At 46.0% G+C, this 22,579-nt stretch overlaps 1 protein-coding gene across 8 annotated transcripts in view; it reads right to left on the reverse strand.

Moving 5' to 3' along the window:
• The window catches only part of TANC2 (tetratricopeptide repeat, ankyrin repeat and coiled-coil containing 2), a 216,343-nt gene that overhangs the window by 164,105 nt on the left and 29,659 nt on the right, over positions 1-22,579 (reverse strand). For all 8 annotated transcript variants that reach the window (XM_057421972.1, XM_057421968.1, XM_057421966.1 and 5 more), the window contains exons 2-3: positions 21,974-22,036; positions 13,046-13,145 (exon numbers count right to left, since the gene is read on the reverse strand). In XM_057421972.1, the coding sequence (XP_057277955.1) occupies positions 13,046-13,112 (67 nt within the window). In that variant the 5' untranslated portion in view covers positions 13,113-13,145; positions 21,974-22,036. The remainder of the gene's footprint in view (positions 1-13,045; positions 13,146-21,973; positions 22,037-22,579) is intronic.

Genomic DNA, 22,579 nt, shown 5'->3' on the forward strand with positions numbered 1-22,579 from the left:
TGTAATAACCAATGCAGAGGGAGACATTCCTCTGTTGTAAAGACACTCAGAAGATGTACCCCAACTTACTTACAAATAGGGGGGAAGTAAAGCACACACACAAAGAAACCAGGCTCCATGGAGTTCTTTAACCCTCGACCAGTACCTGCGGCCACCCCAACAGCACACAGTGCTCACGCACAGAACCTTGTCCTTGCTCACTGAAAGGGGCTTCCGCAATAAGGAATCAAATCACAGAATCACAAAGGCAGGAGGCTCTTCCACAACGTTCTCTTCTTGCTACAGCAGCCAAGGCTAACAGCCAAGCCACCCTCTCTGCTGTCAGCACTGTCACCCACAGCACATAGCGAAGGCCTAGGCACCAGAAGCAGCACAAGCCACAAGGACACCTTGCCCATAGCCATGCAAACCTACCAGTCTCCTCTCTCCCTTTCTTCTTCCCTCCGAAGCCCACAAGACCTCTGCCCTTCGCAGGAGATTAACCCAGTTCCCTGGCCCAGGGCTGCCCATTATCCATTCTCCCCAACGCTGGAGCAAGGCCAGCTGCCTGGTTTCTTTCATGCACAGTATCCTAAAGAGACTCATTTGGAAAAAGCACCCTGGGATAAATCACTGCTGGTGCCAAGTCTCAGTACAAAATACTAACAGACTTTGGGTCTTGAACAGACAGAACAACCCCAAAGTTGACATTAACCTCTTGTGATGCCTGAGAACCTGCACACAAAACACCCACTGATGGAACAACCAAGGAACAACCTTGTACAAGTTACATCGTGACTGCATTACATTTGCATTCATCAAAAGAAGACACTTCTTTCATTTTCCACAATAGACTTCTCTTTTTTGTGACCCTACTGAATTTAAAAAGCACAGATTTCAGCTTAACCTAATACAGGTAATCCCACAACAGGATTTTATTAAGTGCCCAAGCAGCCTACACATCCCTCCCCACTTCGTAGTTAGGCCAACGGAGCTGGTGCAGGGCCTGGAGCACAAGAGTGATGGGGAAGGGCTGAGGGACCTGGGGGGTTCAGTCTGGAGAAGAGAAGGCTCAGGGGGGACCTGATGGCTCCCTACAAGTGCCTGACAGGAGGATGGAGCCAGGAGGGGCTGGGCTCTGCTCCCAAGGAACAAGGGATGGGACAAGAGGAAACGGCCTCAAGCTGCACCAGGGCAGGTTTAGATGGAGCTGAGGAACAATTCCCTCCCCAAAAGGTGGTCAGGAAATACTTCCCTTAGGACAACAGGAAGAAAATTAAGAAAACTGCCTTGAATTAATAAACAAATATTATGACAGCCCCACTCTGCTGCCATCACACACTGAGAAGTAGCTTCTGTTTCATCTGGTTTCTGTCTCATTGTGCCCGATCTTCCTGAAGTGCCTCCAGGTGTGGCTCCCACAGCTCCCAAGAGGTGCTGCACAGGAGGAACATTTGCTCCCCCAGAACAAAGAAGGAAGTTCTATTTTCACAACTCCACATCTCTTGTAAAGTGATGATCTGGAGCATCTCAAGGACAGAGGTGAGCACTGCTGGTTGTACAAAGAACCACCAGCAGAGACAAGCGTCTCCATTAAACAGGGAGGATGGATATCAAGCACTTAAAGCAAGAACCTGGTGCTCACTGCAACTGTTGATAAAGAGAATCACTGAATGGTTTGGGTTGGAAAGAAAACAGGAAGAGTGAATGCAGCTCCAAAAAGGAATAACAACATTCCAGACTTGGGCTCGCCAACACTCAGCACAAAGAGACACCTATCTGAACGCAGTTAAACCTCTGTCTTCACAAAACCAGGACCTTGGTACCCACAGTCCTGAGCTGGGAGCTGCAAAAGGCACAGGAGAAAAGCCACCCTTGCAAAGGCCTAGAGAAACCCTGGAGGCTGGGAAAAGGATGCAGAAGGGAATTAAATTTAACCTCCACTGAACTGCACTGGATCATGTTTGCAGACATCACACTAGAACAGGTCGCTGTACATCACTAAGTCATACATAAGCTGGCCAATAAGTGCACAAAAATCCCTCGAAAACATGAATCATACATAGAACATAACTCTAGGATGATGAGAGATGGTTTCAACATCTGTCAATGTAATAAACAGGTGCAAGAATCAACACATCCCATGGATAAGTCACACTGAATATAAATAATATTTATCTTTAGGAACTAGGAGAAAAAAGTGATATGGAAAAATCCAACATCTTTGGTGGAAATTTAAGCAAAGGCCTGCTTACACTAACAAGGATTAATAATAATGAAGAGAGTGAGATGAAAATGGAGCTGGTTAACAGAGATGTAAGGACAGAGGGCTCAGCCCTGAAGACAAACCAACCTCTTCCAAATACCCTCAGGGGAGAGCAGGAGCACAGGCAAGGTTTGCCCCTAGGCATGCTCCAAAGGCTGGGAGGGCACTGTAAGTGCAGCAATCCTGTACACACACAGAGACCCAACAGCAGTCCAAGGGCAAAGGCTGGTCTGGTCAAAGTATGGTCTGGGCAAATACAAGCAGCACTTTCCACTGCACTCCTTGTACCTCCTGCAGCATCCAGCAACCACCTGTCATTTAACAGAGTAACTAATGAAGTAGGTCTAGTTCCATTTTGTTTGGGAATACTCCTACTGTGCTGTACGAGAGAACACTTCCAGGCAGTGCAAAAGGGTTTGACTTCAGCCACTGCCTGTTTCAATCAGGTATTGGATTAATCTCCCCAGGGAAGTCAATGCACTGGGGATTCACCTGGACAGGGTGCTGGGATGCCTTGTTTAGACTATGTTGCTCCAAAGAAAGGTTGGAGCTGCTGGAGCAAGTCCAGAGAAGACCACAGAGCTGCTGTGAGGGCTGGAGCAGCTCTGCTCTGGAGCCAGGCTCAGAGAGCTGGGCTGGGGCAGCCTGGAGAACAGAAGGCTCCTGAAGGGGAGACCTCAGAGCAGCTCCAGTGCCTAAAGGGGCTGCAGGAAACCTGGAGAGGGGCTTGGGACAAGGGATGTAGGGACAGGCCAAGGGGAATGGCTTTAACCTGCCAGAGGGGAGACTGAGATGAGCTCTTAGGCAGAAGCTCTTCCCTGTGAGGGTGCTGAGGCGCTGGCACAGGGTGCCCAGAGAAGCTGTGGCTGCCCCATCCCTGGCAGTGTTCAAGGCCAGGTTGGACACAGGGGCTTTGAGCAAGCTGCTCCAGTGGAAGGTGTCCCTGTCTGTGGCAGTGGTTGGAGCTGGAGGAGCTTTAAGGTCCCTTCCAACTCTGATTATGAGAAAACACATTATATATTCATCACACTAAGGTAAAATGGCAAAATCACCACCCAAATGTTGAATGTTTCTAAATCAATTTCTTTAGAACATTCAATACTTGGTGTATTTCCAGGATTGTGGAAAACAGTTTGCTTGGATCAAAGGAGAAATCTATTTTTACAGATTATGTGTTTTGGTTGAATCATGCCTTCAGTTCAACGAATCTGGGTTTGTTACATGTGATCTGCCATCAGACATCACAGTGTTCTTTCTGAATTAACACATGAAACAGGTTTGTATCAGTGATTTCAACTTCCTTCATTGCCTTGTTTGGGATTTTAAGCAGCTGATTATTAGGGTCTCCTCAGACATGCTGGAAAAGACACTCCACTTTCCCAACAGTTTGGCTCAACAAATCCCTCCAATTACTTCTAATAGTTTCTTTCAAGCAAGTGTCCATATTCCTCATGAGCTGCCTATGGGAATTTTGTGGATGAAGAAGAGAAGCCAAAGTCATTTGATGTGGAAAATGTAACTTTACCTCCTTTGCATGTCAGCATGGAGCGTTTCAGCAGCTTTTGATATGTGATTAGCCAGAAAACATCTGCTCCCTCTCCTGGTTCAGAGAGAGTAAGACAGCAATGGGAGGTTACCACAAATCTGCGGGTACACGTAACACCACCAAACTCCAGATACAGCCACAGCTACACAGCATGTACAGATTTTATTGTCCCCTGAAACACCTGTGTCACCACAGTCTGACTGCAATAGGATATTGATGTATTTCTTTCTCTAGCCAGAAAAACTGCTAGATTTAGTAAGAGAACTGATGCTTCTGCTTTGCTTAGCCCCTGCGCAGTACTGCATTGGAAAGCTCAACACCTTGACCCACCTCACACACAATAAGAAGACTCTGACAAAACGAGCTGCTGTGAGCTCTCCTGCAGTACTGGTCAGCACAAATGGGTGCTCACGTGCGAGGGCACAAGATGAGGTATTACCCCATTTACAAACATAATCCTAACGCACAAGTTCTTCCCTGTGAGGGTGCTGAGGCGCTGGCACAGGGTGCCCAGAGAAGCTGTGGCTGCCCCATCCCTGGCAGTGTTCAAGGCCAGGTTGGACACAGGGGCTTGGAGCAAGCTGCTCCAGTGGAAGGGGTCCCTGCCTGTGGCAGGGGCTGGAGCTGGAGGAGCTTTAAGGTCCCTTCCAACCCAAACCAGTCTGGAACTCCATGATATAGCACCACAGATAACAATCAGGCAACACTGAGAAAGGACTAAAAATCCCTCTATGGAAAAAAATCAGTATATATGTCTGTATTTGATGGAAGCAAAAAAGATAAAGAATGAAACAAAAATTCCATCTCAAGTGGGTGGAAAAGGCCACAAAGAAGATGAGAACAAAACACACTGAACAGATAATAAGGTCACTTTTCAGGCTGTGGCAACAGAGCAGGTGTGTGAGGACATCCCCCACTTGTTCCCCCCCACTGGATGCAGCCAACCTCAGTCAACACTCGTGTTGTTACAGCTGGAGATGTTCAAATGTGTGAAAGCACTGGCAAGGCCCAGGCTGACTGAGCTGGGTCATCCCTGCTCCCCACACATGCACAGGAGCATGAAGCAGCACAGGTTGATCAACTCCAGTGGAACAGGTGAGTTAATGAAACCATCACAAACACAGGGCAGGACTGCTCAGAGCTGTCAAGTTAGGATTATTTGTGGGCTATAAAGCGAGGGAGGTTAACATCTGCGGTGTTATAAAAAAGGTATTTGTGGATCAGAAGCAAAGGAATGTGTGTTAGGACAATATGGGCAGTGGCTGCTAAAATTCTCCCTGAGATAGCTGTGCAGGATTGAGGCAAAAGCTTTATCGTCCATGTGCTGGGAAGAGCACTTGGTATCTGAACGGGACACAGTCTGCCCAAATCAATGCGCCTTAGTAAGAACAATGCGTGTGTATACACAGCTCCTCCCGATCTACGTCCCTCTTCAGAGGGAAAACCCAAAATTCTGTACATGAAAAGCTTTAAGAAAGGGTCAGTTCACTCTCAATAAACTCAAGGACGACTTCCCTGTGGTCAGAGGAGCTGTGGGTTTGTCAGCATAGCCCAGACTTGTTTCAAAACGGATTTAAGAACAAATAGCAACAGCTTTGGAAGAAAATGGTCTGAAGTTGGATGGAACACCTTGAGCATGTGGACACATTCGGTACTCAGCACCACGAGGCATTCTGAAAGTCTGATTGGTCTTTTAATACCTTGCTTCTAATACCTTCTGTAGGCCATCAGCTGGATCTCACCACTCAGCAATTCCTTTCAGACACGAAACCCAAAAAGCAACTGCGACCTTCTCAAACTCTTTGGGGGTAAAAATAATGCTCAGAGTTCCAAAGGAGATCAGACAGATCAGAAACTGTGAGGAGTTCTGGCAAAGCAGTGATGAGACCTTCCAAAATGCCTTTTATCTTGGAAAGGCAAGAATCAAAAGAGAAGAGCATCTGACAGGGCTCTTTTAGTCCTGGAATTCAAATAGAAAGTGCAGGTTCCAAAAGGCCCCAAAAATACATTGGAAGTTGGAAGTAATTGGCTCTCCTGTGAACCAGGAAAGAGGAGCAATAAAAATCCTACACCAAAACCATCAGGAATGACAGGCAGCTGGTAAGCTCCAGATAGAAACTATGCACATTTTATCAACCAAGAACAAGTAAGACACAATCCCTAAGTAACCCAGAAGTAAAGAGCAGACCCTTTGGGCTGCTTTATAAAGAAACAGATGTCTCAGATACATTTAACATGCAAAAGAAATAAAGACAAGAATACTTTAAGAATCTACCTCAGCCTCTCCCAGAAATAAAAGGCAAATTCCTGGACTTGGACCCCACAAAATAAGGAGGAATAAAACTAAGTAAAACAGAGTTTTGCAGCTGAATTTTACTAGGTTCTAAAGCGAATCTGAGCTCTTACGGTAGTGTAAATCGAACATGATAATGTAAGAAGGAAATACGCCATCTGCTTGGAAAAGAAACACAGGCAACTGCAATAGGTGGAAAAACTGGATCCATGTCCTGGGTTCAGCAGTAGCAGTCATGTTTCTCCTCCTTGGTAGCTGGTGCAGTGCTGTGTTTTGACTTTCGGCCTGGGAACAGAACTGATAGAGATGTTTTGGTTTGGCCAAGGACTTTGTGAGCCTCATGCTCTGCCAGGGAGGAGGGGAAGCTGGGAGGAAGCAGAGACAGGACACCTGACCCAAACTGACCAAAGAGCTATTCCATACCACAGCACGTCATGCCCAGGATGTAACTGGGAGTTAGCCGGAAGGGCTGGGAGACTGCAGGGTTGGAGGAGGTATCGGTCGGTGCTTGGTCGGGCTGGGGGGGGGCGAGTTATCGGTGGGCTGGTGATGAGGTGTTGTATTCTCTTCCCTTGTTGTTTCCTTTATCATTATTATCATTGGTGGTAGCAGTAGTGATTTGTGTTATACCTTAGTTACTAAACTGTTCTTATCTCAACCCGTGGGAGTTGCATTCTTTTCAATTCTCCTCTCTGTCCCTCCGAGAGCAGGGGGAGGGCAAGAAAGGGGGGGAAGTGAGCGAACGAATTACCTGACTGGGTTTAAACCACGACAGTTCTTTTTGGCGCCCAACGTGGGGCACGAAGGGTTGAGATAACGACAGATCTGACCGGATTAATAGTCACTCATCACAATGCTGATTTATTGGCTCTCAGAGTTGTTTCTCTTGATCTCACAGCTTCAGAATGTTGTAACTTACGTAGAGCCGGTATTTGCTGTGATAGTGTTTATCAAGTGTGGGGCCTGGGCTAAGGTTCTTGTCTCACTGTGCTTTATGGCAATGGCTTGTAATACGGGCGGGCTCCAGCAGCAGGGCGGGACGGACGTGGCCGTGGACTTGTACCTGGCCGTCCGGCTGCTCTTCACCGTCCTGGCCCTCACCCTACTCTCCATCTTCGTGAGGCTGCGGGGAGCCGAGGGGGAGCGGCCCCGGGAGCCGGCGGCAGCCGAACCGGCCCGGGAGAGCGGCCCCGGGGACCGAGCGGCGGCGGGAGCGGGGCCGGAGGCCGCGAGGGGACGGCTGCCGGTGGAGGAGGCCGGGGAGGTCGAGGAGAGGAAGGAGGCGGCTGCCGAGCAGCGGGAGAAGGCGGCGGAGGAGCCGAGCCCCGCGGAGGAGCCGAGCCCCGCGGAGGAGCCGAGCCCCGCGGAGGAGCCGAGCCCCGCGGAGGAGCCGAGCCCCGCGACGGTCGAGAGCATCCCCCGGAAGCCGCCTGCCGAGCCCCAGGAGGATGCAGGAGACCACGCAGCATTTTCCAGCAAGGCAGAGGAGGAAGAGCTGGACTCAGGAAAAGAGAAGCTGGCGGTGGGAGAGCCGGGAGGCACAGCAGCTACACCAGCCCCAGTGACAAGTACAGCAGCATCAACTGAGAGTTCTGAAGGCTCTGAATGGCCTTTGGGTATCCTTGGGACCTGCCTGCTGATTGTGATGGGGATCAGCATGTTGGCACACACACAGGCTGTGTTCTACCCACAACCATTTTGTCTGATCTCAAAAGTTAAGCAGAGTCAGGTTTGGGTCTTGTCTGGGGTTAGACAACAATATAGGGGGACCAAAAGGTTTTCTCCAAGGCTGGACAGTCATGAGTGGCAGGGTGTGTGGGACAGTATGGGCAAGTATCTAGTCCACTGGGCCCCTCCAGTGCTTTGGAAGCGTCGGAGATGGAAGGCAGCTGTATGGAGTCCCCAGCAACAAGCTGCAGAAACTGCTTAAGGGGACAGTGAATTATTTTAAGCCTGGTGGGCCCATGGCACTTCAGGACATCAGAGCAGAGATGCAACATAGAGATGGACTCATGATCGAGGGGTGGACTTAACAATGGACACTATTGCCCAGGTTATTCACAAGTGTGAACACTGCACACAGTCTCTCCTGCTCTGGAAGACTGTTACAAGAGATGGAGCCTGACATGGACCAGATGGACGCAGCAGCTTTATAGGGACTGGTCCATGCACTAAGATAAGAGTGCACCGAGATAAGAGTGATGGTATATTGAAAATGTGGGATCTGAGCATGACGTGAATGGTATGGAATAAGGGGTGGATAATGTCCTGGGTTCAGCAGTAGCAGTCATGTTTCTCCTCCTTGGTAGCTGGTGCAGTGCTGTGTTTTGACTTTCGGCCTGGGAACAGAACTGATAGAGATGTTTTGGTTTGGCCAAGGACTTTGTGAGCCTCATGCTCTGCCAGGGAGGAGGGGAAGCCGGGAGGAAGCAGAGACAGGACACCTGACCCAAACTGACCAAAGAGCTATTCCATACCACAGCACGTCATGGCCAGGATGTAACTGGGAGTTAGCCGGAAGGGCTGGGAGACTGCAGGGTTGGAGGAGGTATCGGTCGGAGCTTGGTCGGGCTTGGGGGCCGAGTTATCGGTCAGCTGGTGCTGAGGTGTTGTATTCTGTTCCCTTGTTATTTCCTTTATCATTATTATCATTGGTGGTAGCAGTAGTGATCTGTGTTATACCTTAGTTACTAAACTGTTCTTATCTCAACCCGTGGGAGTTGCATTCTTTTCAATTCTCCTCTCCATCCCTCCGAGAGCAGGGGGAGGGCAAGAAAGGGGGGGAAGTGAGCGAACGAATTACCTGACTGGGTTTAAACCACGACAATCCATTACATAGGCTTATTTCATTAACATGGTATTGGAACGAATATATTAGCAGATTGATTAGATGTGAACTGCTGAAATACATACCCAGATCAATGAATGCTCAGTAGAAGCAAGCAAACTGCAGACAAATATGAGAGGTCCCTCCTGTGCTGGGGCCCCAAGCTGGATGCAGGACTTGCATAGAACATAGAATGCAGAATTAGGGGGAAAGAAGCCTCAAAACCATAGCTGACAAGCAGTGACAGGCAGGAGTGCCTACCTGCAGGTTTTAGAGCAGCTGCTTGCCCCAACCATAGGGCTTCTGGCCACAATAATCATGCTGGAGCTTCAACCAGCAGGAACACAAGGATGGAGCAAAGCACAGTGCTTTAAATCAAACATATCCTGAGTAAGTTTAGCCAAAGATACAAACAGGAGTCACAAAAGGTGCATGTCTGCACCTCTCTGTAAATTAATTTAGATTAGAAAAAGAAAGGTAATATTTAAGTATACTGAGATCCCATTTCAGCTTTAGACACTGTGGTGTAATGGAATGGCCATTTGTGACAGAAGACAACAAAAGCCTCATCAAAATACTACTGCAGTCATAATGTGTCCTCGAGGCACTACTGAAAAAGGCCTCGAGTGCCTTTGGGCCACAAGAGAGTTTCTGTTAAGACAAGAGATTAACTACATGCATGAGTACCCATGCACAGAGTTGTACCACATGCAGTGGGCTGCTACTAAGTCCTATGAGTTGGGAAACTACACACACACAGAATTAACCACAGGAGATGACCCCACCTCATGCTGCAGTACAAGTGCCTGTATTTTAACTGGCATTCCTGCATGTAACTGTACATCTAAGTGGTATTCTTCTTTGATAAATACTGTGTGTGCTCCTGAACCACAACAGCATTAAGAGCAGCAAAGGAAAAGCACCCACCACATCAGAGTCAAAACAAATGGTAACCACAGCTCTTCAGAGGAGCTGCTCAGCACTTGCTGAAGCAGGAATAATAAGAAGGCATTTTCCTGTTACTGCTACCAGTGCTCTTTTAATCATGGAGAATTATCAAAACCACATCACAACACCTAGGGATTGTTCATCTGACTTGGCTGACCCCGTTACTAACTGCACTACTGCAAATGAAAGGCACTGCCAAGAACACTCATTTCAAACCCAAGGTGCTCACTTGGATCCCCCCATAAAAGCCCTGCAATACCTTCAGCCCAGCAATGCAATGCAAAATGACCAGAGTATAGGAAATGAAGATGCAGACATGGGAATTTCATCCAAACCCACACACACTAGAGACACCCAAGTGGGCTCACACCCACCTACAGAACTTACACTCATTCCACGGAAGGTGAATCAACAGCAGACCTGAAACCTCCAACACGTTATATTCACAACACAGAACTTAAGATCTTTAGTTTGTTCCCAGTTCCCAGGGATGGGAAAAGCCCCATGTACAAGGGTTGTTCTGGCCTCGTCTGCCTTGGCTGTTGGGGCACTCTACCCTCCAGATCACACTTCCCCATGGAGAAACAGCTTCTGGGGCAAATCAGAGCACCAAAACCATCAGGAAGCTTCATTTCCAACTTCTGACTGGCAATCTAAGTCATGCTAATAATGAAAATAGTGTTTAAAAGTCAATAAATACCCCATCTTTTTGAAGCACCCACCAATACAACCCACCCCAAATCCTATCAGTGACGGAGGTGGCCTGAAGGTAGCACTCGCTGTGTGAAAAAGTTCTAGAGAAGAGACCCTTGGATCTGCTACACGCATGCCTTTATTCCAGGGGGTGGGAGGATTCCTCAGGATCTGCTCCTTTGCATACCAAGAGAGCAGGAAGGAACAGAGGATGAAGAGAAAAGGAGCCCTGAGGTTTAGGAAATGAGGAAGATGAGGTGTATCAATGCTGGGTTGTTTAGACCAGTACAGGACTCTGTCACTGCCAGTGACAGGGTCACAAACTCCTGTTGCATATGGTTAGAGAAGTAGTCTCCTTTTATATCAACTTTTAAAGCATCAAATTTGCAGCTCTCCACAACTGCAAAGCAAATAATAAAGCAGCAAATTTCAGGCTTAGACTTCTGCATGCTACAGACATGGAAGAGTTACTCCTTTGCTTTTCCTTACTAAAGGAATACAGAATTAAACGTATTTATGTATAAAATCTAGGCAGCAGTGCACCCATCTAACGTCACGTTAGAGTTTGATAGATTGACACTAATCTGAAATATCATTTTTCAATGGAGAGAGTTTTCCATTTACACACTATTAATATAACAAACCTCATCTCCTTTCTTTATTCCCCCTTCTCTCTCCTGAAGAACACCAGACAGAACCTCTCACTGAAGCACCTGATTTCAAAGGCAGACTTGTAATAACTTAACATACAGGATAGTCATTAGGCACTAGAGAAAAGCTCTTCCATTAAACACTGTCACAGTCTTTCTCAAGACGCTCCATCTCTGTTTTGCTCCAAGACAGACGTGCAGCCACATCAAATCTCATTTCAGAACTAACATTCTTCATTCACAAAAAACAGAAACACGTCTTTGCAAAGCTCTGCAAGTACAAGATCTTTCAAACTGCATTGGGAGCTAAGCCAGAAGGAATACTGGGGACTGATAACAGAATAGCTGACAAAGACAGAGCTCTGTACAGAAACCACTCTTTCAGATGACTTGGCTCTGCACTTCGCAAAGGCGGTATCACCAAAAGACTTGGGCTTTCCTGGGCTTTAAACTGCGCATGTGATACTTTACAGCGCACGGGATACCGACTCACAAGAGGACAGAGCCATCTGCTCCTGGGTCTGCCCCAAACCTGTGTTTCATGCAGGTACCTCCCTCAGATTAACCACTCCTGCAACAAAAGACTGAGGAGCTCAGAAGGAAAGGAAATCTCCTTCGCAAGAGCTGTGAATGACAACCGCGACCTCAGGCTCTTTGCAAAACAGACATTTCCCCATTGCAGCAGGTACACACCAAGTACAGTAACTAATGCAAGGGAGTAAACACCCGCATACACTGCTCGAACCTTCTGTGACAAGGATCTCCAGGATCAACCAGCACAAACAGGGCCTCTCACCAGACACCAGATTAACATTAGTGAGCTCTAAGGGACCCCAGCGCTGCCACTGGGCAACCTCAGGACAAACTAAGGGCAACTTCCCCTTCCCCACATAAAAGATAGGAAGATATTAAAAGTGAGGAGGGAAATTCTGGCACTGTGAAAAAACACGTATTAACTTGTTTCAACATGGGAAACCAGCCCCTCTGCTCCACAGCGTTTATCACTGCTGCATCCCTGCACCTCTACTCATGCTTCCCCATGCAATGTACGTTCACACTATTGACACAGATGCACAGGCACAAATAAACGCTGTATCCCAAAATACTCAGAATGTGCTGCCAGATGGCTTCAAAAAGAGAAATGAAAGAGCTAATTAAAAGCTCTTACGCTGCCAGCACTCCACTTTGGGAAACAAATACAAGAGTTAAATGAAAATGTTTCTAAAGCATATCAGGATTTCTGCACTGCTTCACTATTACAACCTCTCCTAACCTTCTCCATGGACCAACCAGGCCAAGCCATAGGAACCAGGGCTGACTGTAAAGTTCTTTTCTGAGGTGGTAGCAAGAGGAAACTAACAGAAATGGTGACTAAACTTGGGCAATTTCTCCTTAATTCCATCTCTCCGCATCCCTCTCTCTCCTTCCTGTTTAAAAATGTAAAACTACTTGCTGCTGCTATCACAAGTATTGCCTATGAGGAAGGTTTCACTGCCACAAGCCACCACAGTCACTGCAGAGGGAAAAAAAAGGTTTCTTTTTCATTTCCATAACTGAAATATGAGCCTCGATGTCAGTTTACTGCAGGATTATGTAGAACTATGATTTGCTTTCCCTCCATCTTATCTCCCCAGTAAAACAGGTTATGGTTTCCATACAGTTTAACAGACATCTGTTTTTAAATACTGAATCACAGGACAATATTCAAATTACCTGTGATGATGTTTGAGTCTACAAGATCAACAACTGAGTATGTAGCCATTACAAAGACCAAACCACACATGAAAGGAACCTTCCAAACCCATAAATGGCACACATGCAGGAGGAGGTGACATTTACTTACCACTGGACCTGTTTTTGCGGTTTGACTTCCCTCCAGTAAGCAGCATCTTGAGACTGTTTCGAAACATGGCGATCCTGTTCCACTGCGTGTAACCCAAACACTGCGTGAAGCAAAAGAACAAGGGGTGTAAGAGAACAACGCTCCAACTTAGGAAACATCACTGGGATGAGAGAAAGAAAGTGCTAAAAGAGATAAAACATCAGAATGATGACAAACTATTCTGCTAATGCATTTTGTAACCATAGGAATCAACATCCATGCAGAGTCTTCCATTCCATTTGCTTCTGTTCATCCAGGCCATTGCCAGGATGATTTCAGCTCTGTTAGCAGGACCTACATCTTCTGACCAATGGTTTTATTATCCCATTAAAGTGGGAAAGACACAGCATTTAGCAAACTGCCTCCACTGTCCATTACTATTAAAACCAAACTATCAGAATGGGTTGCACCCTCCTCATTGCTTAGAAGTCAATCTTGCCAACAGGTAGTGATGGGACAAGGGAGATGAGATGAGCTCTTAGGCAGAAGCTCTTCCCTGTGAGGGTGCTGAGGCGCTGGCACAGGGTGCCCAGAGAAGCTGTGGCTGCCCCATCCCTGGCAGTGTTCAAGGCCAGGTTGGACACAGGGGCTTGGAGCATCCTGCTCTATGGAAGGTGTCCCTGCCCGTGGCAGGGGTTGGAGCTGGAGGAGCTTTAAGGCCCCTTTAAACCCAATCCTGTCTGGGATTCTGTGATTTCTATGACAAGACCCCACAGACTAGAGAACCTGCTGTCTTTAGCTCCTGGGCTAGCTGACTGTGAAAGTCTTCTCTGAGCTGAATAAATTGCCATGAGGAGGAGAAGCCGCTCAAACCCAGAGTTAACCGGTGCAGAAAATAAATCAAACAAACATTATCCATGTATTTTCCTTGCTCTGTATGTCCTGGGAAAGAAAAAGCATGGTTGTGTCTCTGCTGTTGAAGATAAAAGACTGAACTGCTGGTTCACCAGACACACTGACAGCTTCTGCTGGTGGAACATCCTCTTATTAGAGTAGGTTAAGAATCAAACAGAAAGAACAAAAGCAGCTCCTAACCAGACCAAAAGAATAGTAACAACCCTTTGATCAGGACATGCAACAAACCACAAGTTTCCTTCCATTGTACACACAATAGTCCAGAGTTGCAAGGTAACACATTCATGTTACAGAAACACATTAGGATTTTCTTCCTGCACCATTAGGGTCTTCCTGGAGGATGCTCAGTAAATACAATCTTGAATTTCTTCACATTTCTCTAATATTCTGAACTATACCAACACAGCAATACCCAGTTCAAAGGAGCTTTATATGCACATTTAAAGCCACTGAAAGTCCTTTTAATATGACTTAGAGAGATACCAACATTCCAAGCAGCAGCTTAGAGCACAGATGTACAAACACCACCAAGTGTGCACAGTGACATGAACTTCAGCCTCTCCTGCCTCTCAGCAGTTAGCATTCACTTGTTAGATTCCTCAAACAGCTTTTGGGGTATGTTTGTCTACACACATGAATGTATGAATGCAGTATCAAACAGAAAACACAGTACAGCACCGGTGTTTCCTCTCCATCTATGCATCACTTGAGTATCATCCAGCCCTTGTGCAATGACTTCAAAGCACCACCAGCCAGTATTTCAGCTTATTCCCAGGGCTCCTAAACACAGTTCAGGCCCTTCTTCGAAGCAACCTACTGTTACATGACTACAAAACAGATTTCCATCTGGGCACAAACACAATTGTCTTCAATTTCAATTCTGTTTATTTAATTCCTTTAGACGGCTGTTATGTTCCAGCTCACAACATAGAAAGAAAACTTGAGGGTTTGCATATCCTTCCTCTCCCACAGTCTGTTATTAATAAACTACTTCACACACAACACCCTTTGCAACCTCTGAAGAAGAAATATGAAGTAGACCTTACAAGTAAAGAGGAGGCAACAGAACTCAAAGTGTTATTTCCTTGAAACATGATAATATTATAATCCCCTCAACATCCCACTAATCCAAGTGTATTTATCTAGGCTTTGAGCAAGACAACAAGCAGGCAGTAAACAACTCCTGCTTCTATCTGGAGAGCTGTCTGAATCTGAACGTGACTTTTCCTCCTCTTCAGTACTGAGCATTACACTGATAACATCCTGCGTACACCTGACTGAGGGATTTACTTAAGAAAAAGCAGACTCAAGTGGCTCTTCATAAAATCCCAGGCTGGTTCAGGTTAAAGGGACCTTAAAGCTCACCCAGTTCCAACCTCCTGGCTGGAACTGGAATACTCTCCAGGTATCCATCTGGAGTTCCATCCAAGACTGGAAGGACAATCAACCACAATGAAATCTTCCTCAGAATCAAACTCTTATGGTAGCATTAGACAGCCCAGAACCTCAAAGTTCCCATGAATTAAGCAAGGAGGTTTAAGGACTATCCCCACACCAGCTTGCACTGACAAGAGGACAGTGTGGAGCCATGCCATCAGTGCTCAGGTATAACCTAATTAAACCTAATGCTGAAGAAGCCAACTGCACTGAGCCTGAACAGTACCACAGGTGAGGACAAGAGTTTGCTAATGATGTTCACCTCTAGCTTTCTCATGGCAAACTGTTCCAGAAAGTGCTGTGCTGCTACTGGGATTAAGTCTCTGCATAGGGCATATCCAGGGCATCCAGGAATTTGCTCCAAAGAACCACAAGTAGAGAATAAATTGATGCCTTGCATTCAGAGCCTGAGTTACGAGCCCTGGGATGTCTCAAGGACTAATGTGTATTTGCAGAGCTCACCTGGAAGCCTCAGAGGATGGTTAGAGCTTTAGTGACCTGCACCAGTGGGAGATGGAAAGAAAGGCCTTTTAGTAATAAGCCTAATTTAGCCTCAGATCCTGACATGGTTTCTCATTGCACCTTCCAGACAAGGTTGTAGTACTCTAAGCGTAAGCGCTCACTAAATTTATACCCTGCTTAGTTAAGGTTTTCACTAAAGAGAGTAGCAGAAGCAGCAGGTCACCAAAAGCAACTGTTCTTTTCCTTTCGCATGCACCACCACAGTGTCCTGTCACTTGGTCACAGCTCCTCCTCTGTTTAGCTACTGCTCAGCCAGAAATAATGTTTAAGAATAATTAAAGATTCTGTTGGTCATATCAGTTCATGGAATTAGAAGGATTAAATGGCAAATGGCATTATACTATTAGGAGAAGCTGGATCAGGCTTTTTTCATACCCCCAGTGAACTCCAGGTTAATTCTCTCCTCCAGCCTCACAAGCAGCTGTGTCAGCAGAAGCTGAAGGTGCAGGGTCCCGATGGGGATCCTTCACACTCCTATTGCTATGCTCTGCTTCCAGCAGCAAACTGGGCAACCAAGAGCTACCAGACTTGGTTATTTAGCTTGCTATCTGTAACTTTACCAAATCTAATGAAGACATTATGCAAGCAAACGTCTCCAAACAGTATCAATAGGTAGGTAAAAGGTACTACCTCTATGAACTCTGCTTTAGAGCATCAACGGCACTTCACCAAAGTAGCCTGTTTTAATAAACAGCTCAGGAATCTCCTGGTTTATGTACAGACAGACTCTGCCACATGTTTTATCTTCTAATAAAGGTAGGTTTCAATGCAACGCACACACAGAAACAGTCTCTGGAGCAGGAGAAAGCAGTAGTACCAATGTAACGAGAGAAATCAAGAGAGTAGAGACAGACTGAACGCTGCAACCTTCCACAGATGCTAAGCTGGAACAAGTCTGCAATCTCCCATTAAATTCTCCTAGATGACTAAGGCCTATTTCTTTGCTTAAAATTGAGACAGTTTGTAGACAGGGTGTGAGAACTAGTTCACATTTTAGGCGGCTACACATTATGACAGTCCACAGAAGCCATTTCTGCTTCTTTTTAGAGACCTCCCAGGGAAAGCCAGTCTGTTTCAGAATCAAAGCAAACTAGTTTTGCCCCATATACCAGCACTAGAACAGGCAGATCCCACTATTTTCCTCTTCTATGATCACTTCACTAAAAATCATTTTTTATATCAAGCTCATTAGGAAAGCTAAGCTCCTTTGTGAGAAAGTGTTTGATGCCCAGTGAGATGGACAAACATTACTTGGCCACTGCTGGCAAGTTTTGTGCAAGTTGGGAGCTATTAAATGTGTATTTTCAGAGTAGAACTTTATGGTTTTTCCAGTAATGAAAAGTTATTAACTATGAAAGTATTAAGGGAATGCAAACTAAGTCACATGTACAATGCTTCCCTCGACCTGCTGGCCACACTCCTTTTGATGCAGCCTAGCATCAAAAGAAGCTTGATGCTCTCAATGGCTGCTTTCTGCTGTCAATATACATTTCCCAACGGGAATCACCACCTCAGTGATAAAACACTTCTAAAAGTCAGGAAAGCTTAAAAGTGTAAATCTTACAGCATCAGCATCGCAGCACCATACAATGCTTTGCCAAACTGCCAACGGGAGCATTATAGTATTGTTTAGCAGCACAGTCCCCCCAGATGTGAACACTGAAACAGGAGAGAAGGCTCTGAAGAGGCCTCAGAGCAGATTTCAGTGCCTAAAGGTGCTACAAGAAACCTAGAGAAGGGCTTTGGGCAAGGGCCTGTAGGGACAGGCCAAGGGGAATGGCTTTAACCTGCCAGAGGGGAGACTGAGATGAGCTCTTAGGCAGAAGCTCTTCCCTGTGAGGGTGCTGAGGCGCTGGCACAGGGTGCCCAGAGAAGCTGTGGCTGCCCCATCCCTGGCAGTGCTCAAGGCCAGGTTGGACACAGGGGCTTGGAGCAAGCTGCTTCAGTGGAAGGGGTCCCTGCCTGTGGCAGGGGTTGGAACTGGATGACCTTTAAGGTCCCTTTGACCCAAACCTCTCTGTGGCTCTATGAAACCACATTTGCTCACCCAGGGCAGAAGGCAAGTGGACATTCTTAGATAATGTCTACCAGAATTAGATTAACGATGAAACAAAGCTTTGTGGAGCACCAAGTCAACAGATGAACCTCACAACACTGTAAAAACTATCTCATTAGATAAGCCTTAATTCCTGTACTTTTACTGCTGACAACTACCATGACAATATTCTGTATTGACAAGAAGGAAAATGGTTAGTCCATATCTCACTGCTTATTCCTTTATAGGTCTGCTTCTATCTCAGAGGATCCTGAGGCATCACATTTCTTCAATACATCTTCTCTTAATTCCCAATAGAAACGATGGAAAGAAGATCTGTTAAGAAAGTAGTTCCTTACTTGTTTTTCTGACAGAAAATAAAGGCAAAACTTGTTACTTATAAAATACCCTATCTTTAAAGTTGCTGGTAGCACCAGATTATCTCTTTTCATGAGGGAAGCTGAACTCACTACATTAGAAACTCAAAAGTGTGGATATGAAATACAGTATATTGAGGCTAAGACACTGAGAAAGGTACATTTCCTACTATTAGTTTTCAGGATTTAATAACACATGAAGACTAAATTAACATTTAGTGAACAAAGAAATACCCAACCTTTTATGAACTAGCGAACTGTTTTCAAAGAGCCTTCAAACTTCAGACAGAACAGGTAACAAGGACTGGTTTAAAGTTAGTGACATTTCTAAAGCTAATTAGCACAAGATGAAAGAAAGAAAGGAAGACCCCACCCCCCCCGAGTTTTGCTTTCGGGCATTTACTCCATGTATAACATCCATTGTACACAGAAATCTGCTCACATTCCCCTGTGACAGCTGCTGGCCGGATCTTCCCATGCTTCCCAAAGAAATGATTCAGTTTCACCTTCACTTTTAAATTGCCCTGCTATCCAAGAGGATGCTTTGAGAGACAGCCTCCTCATGAAGAGCAGTAGCCCAGAAGAACACGGTGAAGCCGCACTCCATGCCACACATCATTGTCACTCTATGGCAGAAGCACCACAAACTTCCTGCATTAAGCTCTGCCTCAACTAACATCCTGATTCACAATAGGGGTGTGAATAACTGGTTAGAGCAACCCTGAAGTCAAGGGAAACGTGCTTATGAGCTTGGTCCATACATTTAAAAACACAGAAAGAGAATTCAGAGATTAGATATTTCCAGGAAATTTAAGAATGAAAAAAGCTTTACTGTAATCCAGAAAACATGCCAAGAAGGTCCAGGATTACTGGGAAAAAGGAAAACAAAAGAGGAATTAAGGACTGAACCCTACCAGTTACAGCTTCTGAAGCAATTAAGAGCCTATTAGACAGTTCTCTAGACTAATAGGCTTTACAACAACTGAATGTGAACACAAGTTAACCATTTCCTGCTCCCTCACAGAAGCCTGAACATAACCATTATGATGGGGGGACTTCAGATGAAGATCTGCCTGATGTCATCAAAACTGAGATCTCTTGACTACCTATACATATCCTCCAGATCCTACACCACAACTCCAGAGCCCCTGGAACTTGTTCTCTCTCCTTTCCTCCTGTTAGCAGTGAAATCTGCCCCTACTGTCTTTTCTTCTCCAGCCATCCTTGATGGAGATACATCAAAACAAATACTAACAATAACACCATTCACACCAGACAAATGTGCAGCAGCTCGATGTGCCCAGAGAAGCTGTGGCTGCTCCATCCCTGGCAGTGCTCAAGGCCAGGCTGGACACAGGGGCTTGGAGCAAGCTGCTGTAGTGGAAGATGTCCCTGCCCATGGCAGGGGGCTGGACCCGGATGAGCTTTAAAGTCCCTTCCAACAGAAACCATTCCACGATTCTATGACATCGTCTCACAAGGAAGCAGGAAGTCAGCTTCAATCTCTGCTTTTCTTTTAGCAAAATAAAGCAGCCTATAATACTACAGTTAAAAGGAATTCTGAGATTGTAACACGGTCATATTCCCATGCACATGGAGTTTCCAACAACTGCCCTAAGGTGCATGTGGCCAGATACACATCTTGATGAGCCTGTGCTGTTTATGTACACAGGTAACTTTCAGTGAACTCTTATACAGTTAGAGCCTAAGAAGAATGAGACAAGTGCAATGGTCCTAACTCTGGGCTGGAGAAATCCCAAGCACAGAAACAGGGTGGGCAGAGACTGGATCGAGAGCAGGAGAAGGAACTGGGGGTGCTGAGTGACAAATTTGCCCAACAATACTTTTCATGTAAGTGTTGGGATTTAACAGAAGAAAAACTAAACAGCTTTTGAGAATGAGATCAGAAACACTACTAAAAGAACATGACCACTCATCAGAATCAAGTCAGAAGTCAGAACCAGTTCTCTCTTGAACAGGAAAATGTGGCGACCTTGAAATTAAGGAAACTTAATTTTGAACACGGCTTCATCATTTTGCATAACCTGGTTTCTAATTCTAGAGTAATGATACAGCCTGAATTCATAAGGGACACTTCCATTCTCCATATACAATGTCACTCCTACTGCCTCTGAGAGAAATGAGAACTGAAGTTAGGAATACCATCACCTCACTTTCCTCAACTCATCTTCAGTGCTTTTAGTGGCTCCTGTGTTGCCCATAATAGCTGAAATCACTGGTTTGGTTTTAAATATTGATAGTAGCTGCCTCCACCTGCAACCATCTGAACTAAGTATTTAGAGTTGAAAGGAAATGCGGCACTGTTCTGCAGGAGACAAGCCTAGTTAAACTGCATCTAGTTAGCCTACTGATGCCTTGGAAGACATCATAGGGCACTTCCTACAGCTTGGAATCAACAAGCCCTGCTCTGCCAGGCCCAATAGCCACAGAATCATTAGGGTTGAAGGGACCCCTGGAGATCATCCAGTCCAACCCCTGCCAAGGCAGGGCCACCCAGAGCAGGGCACACAGGAACGTGTTCATGGTGGGTTTCAGTGTCTCCAGAGAGGGAAACTCCACAGCCCCCCTGGACAGCCTGTGCCAGGGCTCTGCCCCCTCAATGGAAAGAAGTTCTTCCTCATGCTGAGGTGAAACTTGCTGTGGTTTAGTTTATGGCCACTGCTCCTTGTCCTGCTGGTGGGCACCACTGGGAAGAGTCTGGCACCATCCTCCTGGTTCCTCCTCTGAGCTGTTGATCTCCATTGATGGGGGCCCCTCTCAGTCTGCTCTTCTCTAACCAGGCCCAGCTCCAGCAATCTCTGCTCCAGACCCCTGAGCATCCTTGTGGCCTCTGCTGGACCCTCTCCAGCAGCTCCTTGTCTTTCTTGCACTGAGGAGCCCAGCAATGGACACAGGACCACCAGGGTCAAGCAGAGGGGGAGGAATCACCTCCCTTGACCTGCTGCACCACAGGATACTCTTGGTCCCTCCTGGCCGCTTCTACCCCAAACCCCAGAAGACTGAAGCTCATCAGAAACCACCTGCATTCCAACATTCAGCTGTGCCATGGAGCAGCCAAAAAGCCAACACTTAAAACACCAGCTACATGCAGCATGTTCTATGTGAGCCTCCACTCAATGTGGAGTTAATTCTGAAGATCCAGCAGTACAACAAAGTGAAAATGAAAAAGTAGGCAATATATAAGTGGCAGCACTTGACTACTTTGAGACAGAGGAAACTTGAATTCTTTCCTTAGCTTTCAAATGATCAAAAATACATATTTAAATACAGACCTAATTAAAGAGCTGCTCTAAGCCTGTTCTGCAAAGCTCAAGTCTGAAGAATATTCAGTGTTGGAACTGAAGTTCAAACCATTGGCAAGCCAGGGAGGTTTTCACAGAACACAGGAGACTTTGCAGTAGGAAAAAACAAGCAATGATCAAACACAAATAGGTGAAAGCTGTTACACCTTCTTCTCTAAGTACACAACGAAGCAGCTTGAAAACTGGCAAACCAACATAGGAAGACAGGGTCCAATGCTCCATGTACCAATTTCAGGGGATCGCAGATTAACCAAGAAACAGAGGACAACTGCAGTTGTATTTAAACAGCTATATAAATACTTCAAAGAAAGACTGGAGCATAGAGAAGAATTTCTCCTACCTTGGTATCTTTAGACGAGGGAAATCTCTAGTAAAAAGTGTCTTCCTCCATTCACTGGAAGTCCTGAAACACAAAACCAACAGAAATCAGCAGCATCTTCTCAGCCCTGCGCTGTCCCCGATGCTCTCTCGCTCTGCACACATCCCAGGAATAAACCCACAACTCTTCCACACTATTCCTGTATAAGCTGTCAGTCCCTGCTCTTGACCATCACAATCAAAACATTATTGCTCCTGCTTTTAGATCTCCATTAATGAATGCTCATTTCAGTCACCTGGCTCTTCCTCCTCACCACTTTGCAAATGGGAGAGGAGAAAAAGCAGGTAACACTTGGATACACATCACGTAACACATCACTGAAGAAGTAATTTGTCACTTCCAAGTATTTCCCTTCAACCTAGCCAGCTCTCCTGCTAAAACCCTGCAACCTTCCCTCTAGGGTTTTCTTTTAAATTCAATTCTCAGATAAACACAACCCCCATAAGGCTTCTACACTAACTCAAGGGTTCGGTACTCAGCCCTCTGCTCTCATCACGTACTTACAAGTTCATCAACAAAAAGCCAAGAGGAATGTATCTTGCTACTCACTGGGAAAGACCAGAGCAC

This window comes from Pezoporus wallicus, unplaced genomic scaffold (assembly GCF_028554395.1).
Source record: "Pezoporus wallicus isolate ANWC-B61680 ecotype Strahan unplaced genomic scaffold, APGP_CSIRO_Pwel_v1 contig_8488, whole genome shotgun sequence".
Lineage (NCBI taxonomy): Eukaryota > Metazoa > Chordata > Aves > Psittaciformes > Psittacidae > Pezoporus > Pezoporus wallicus.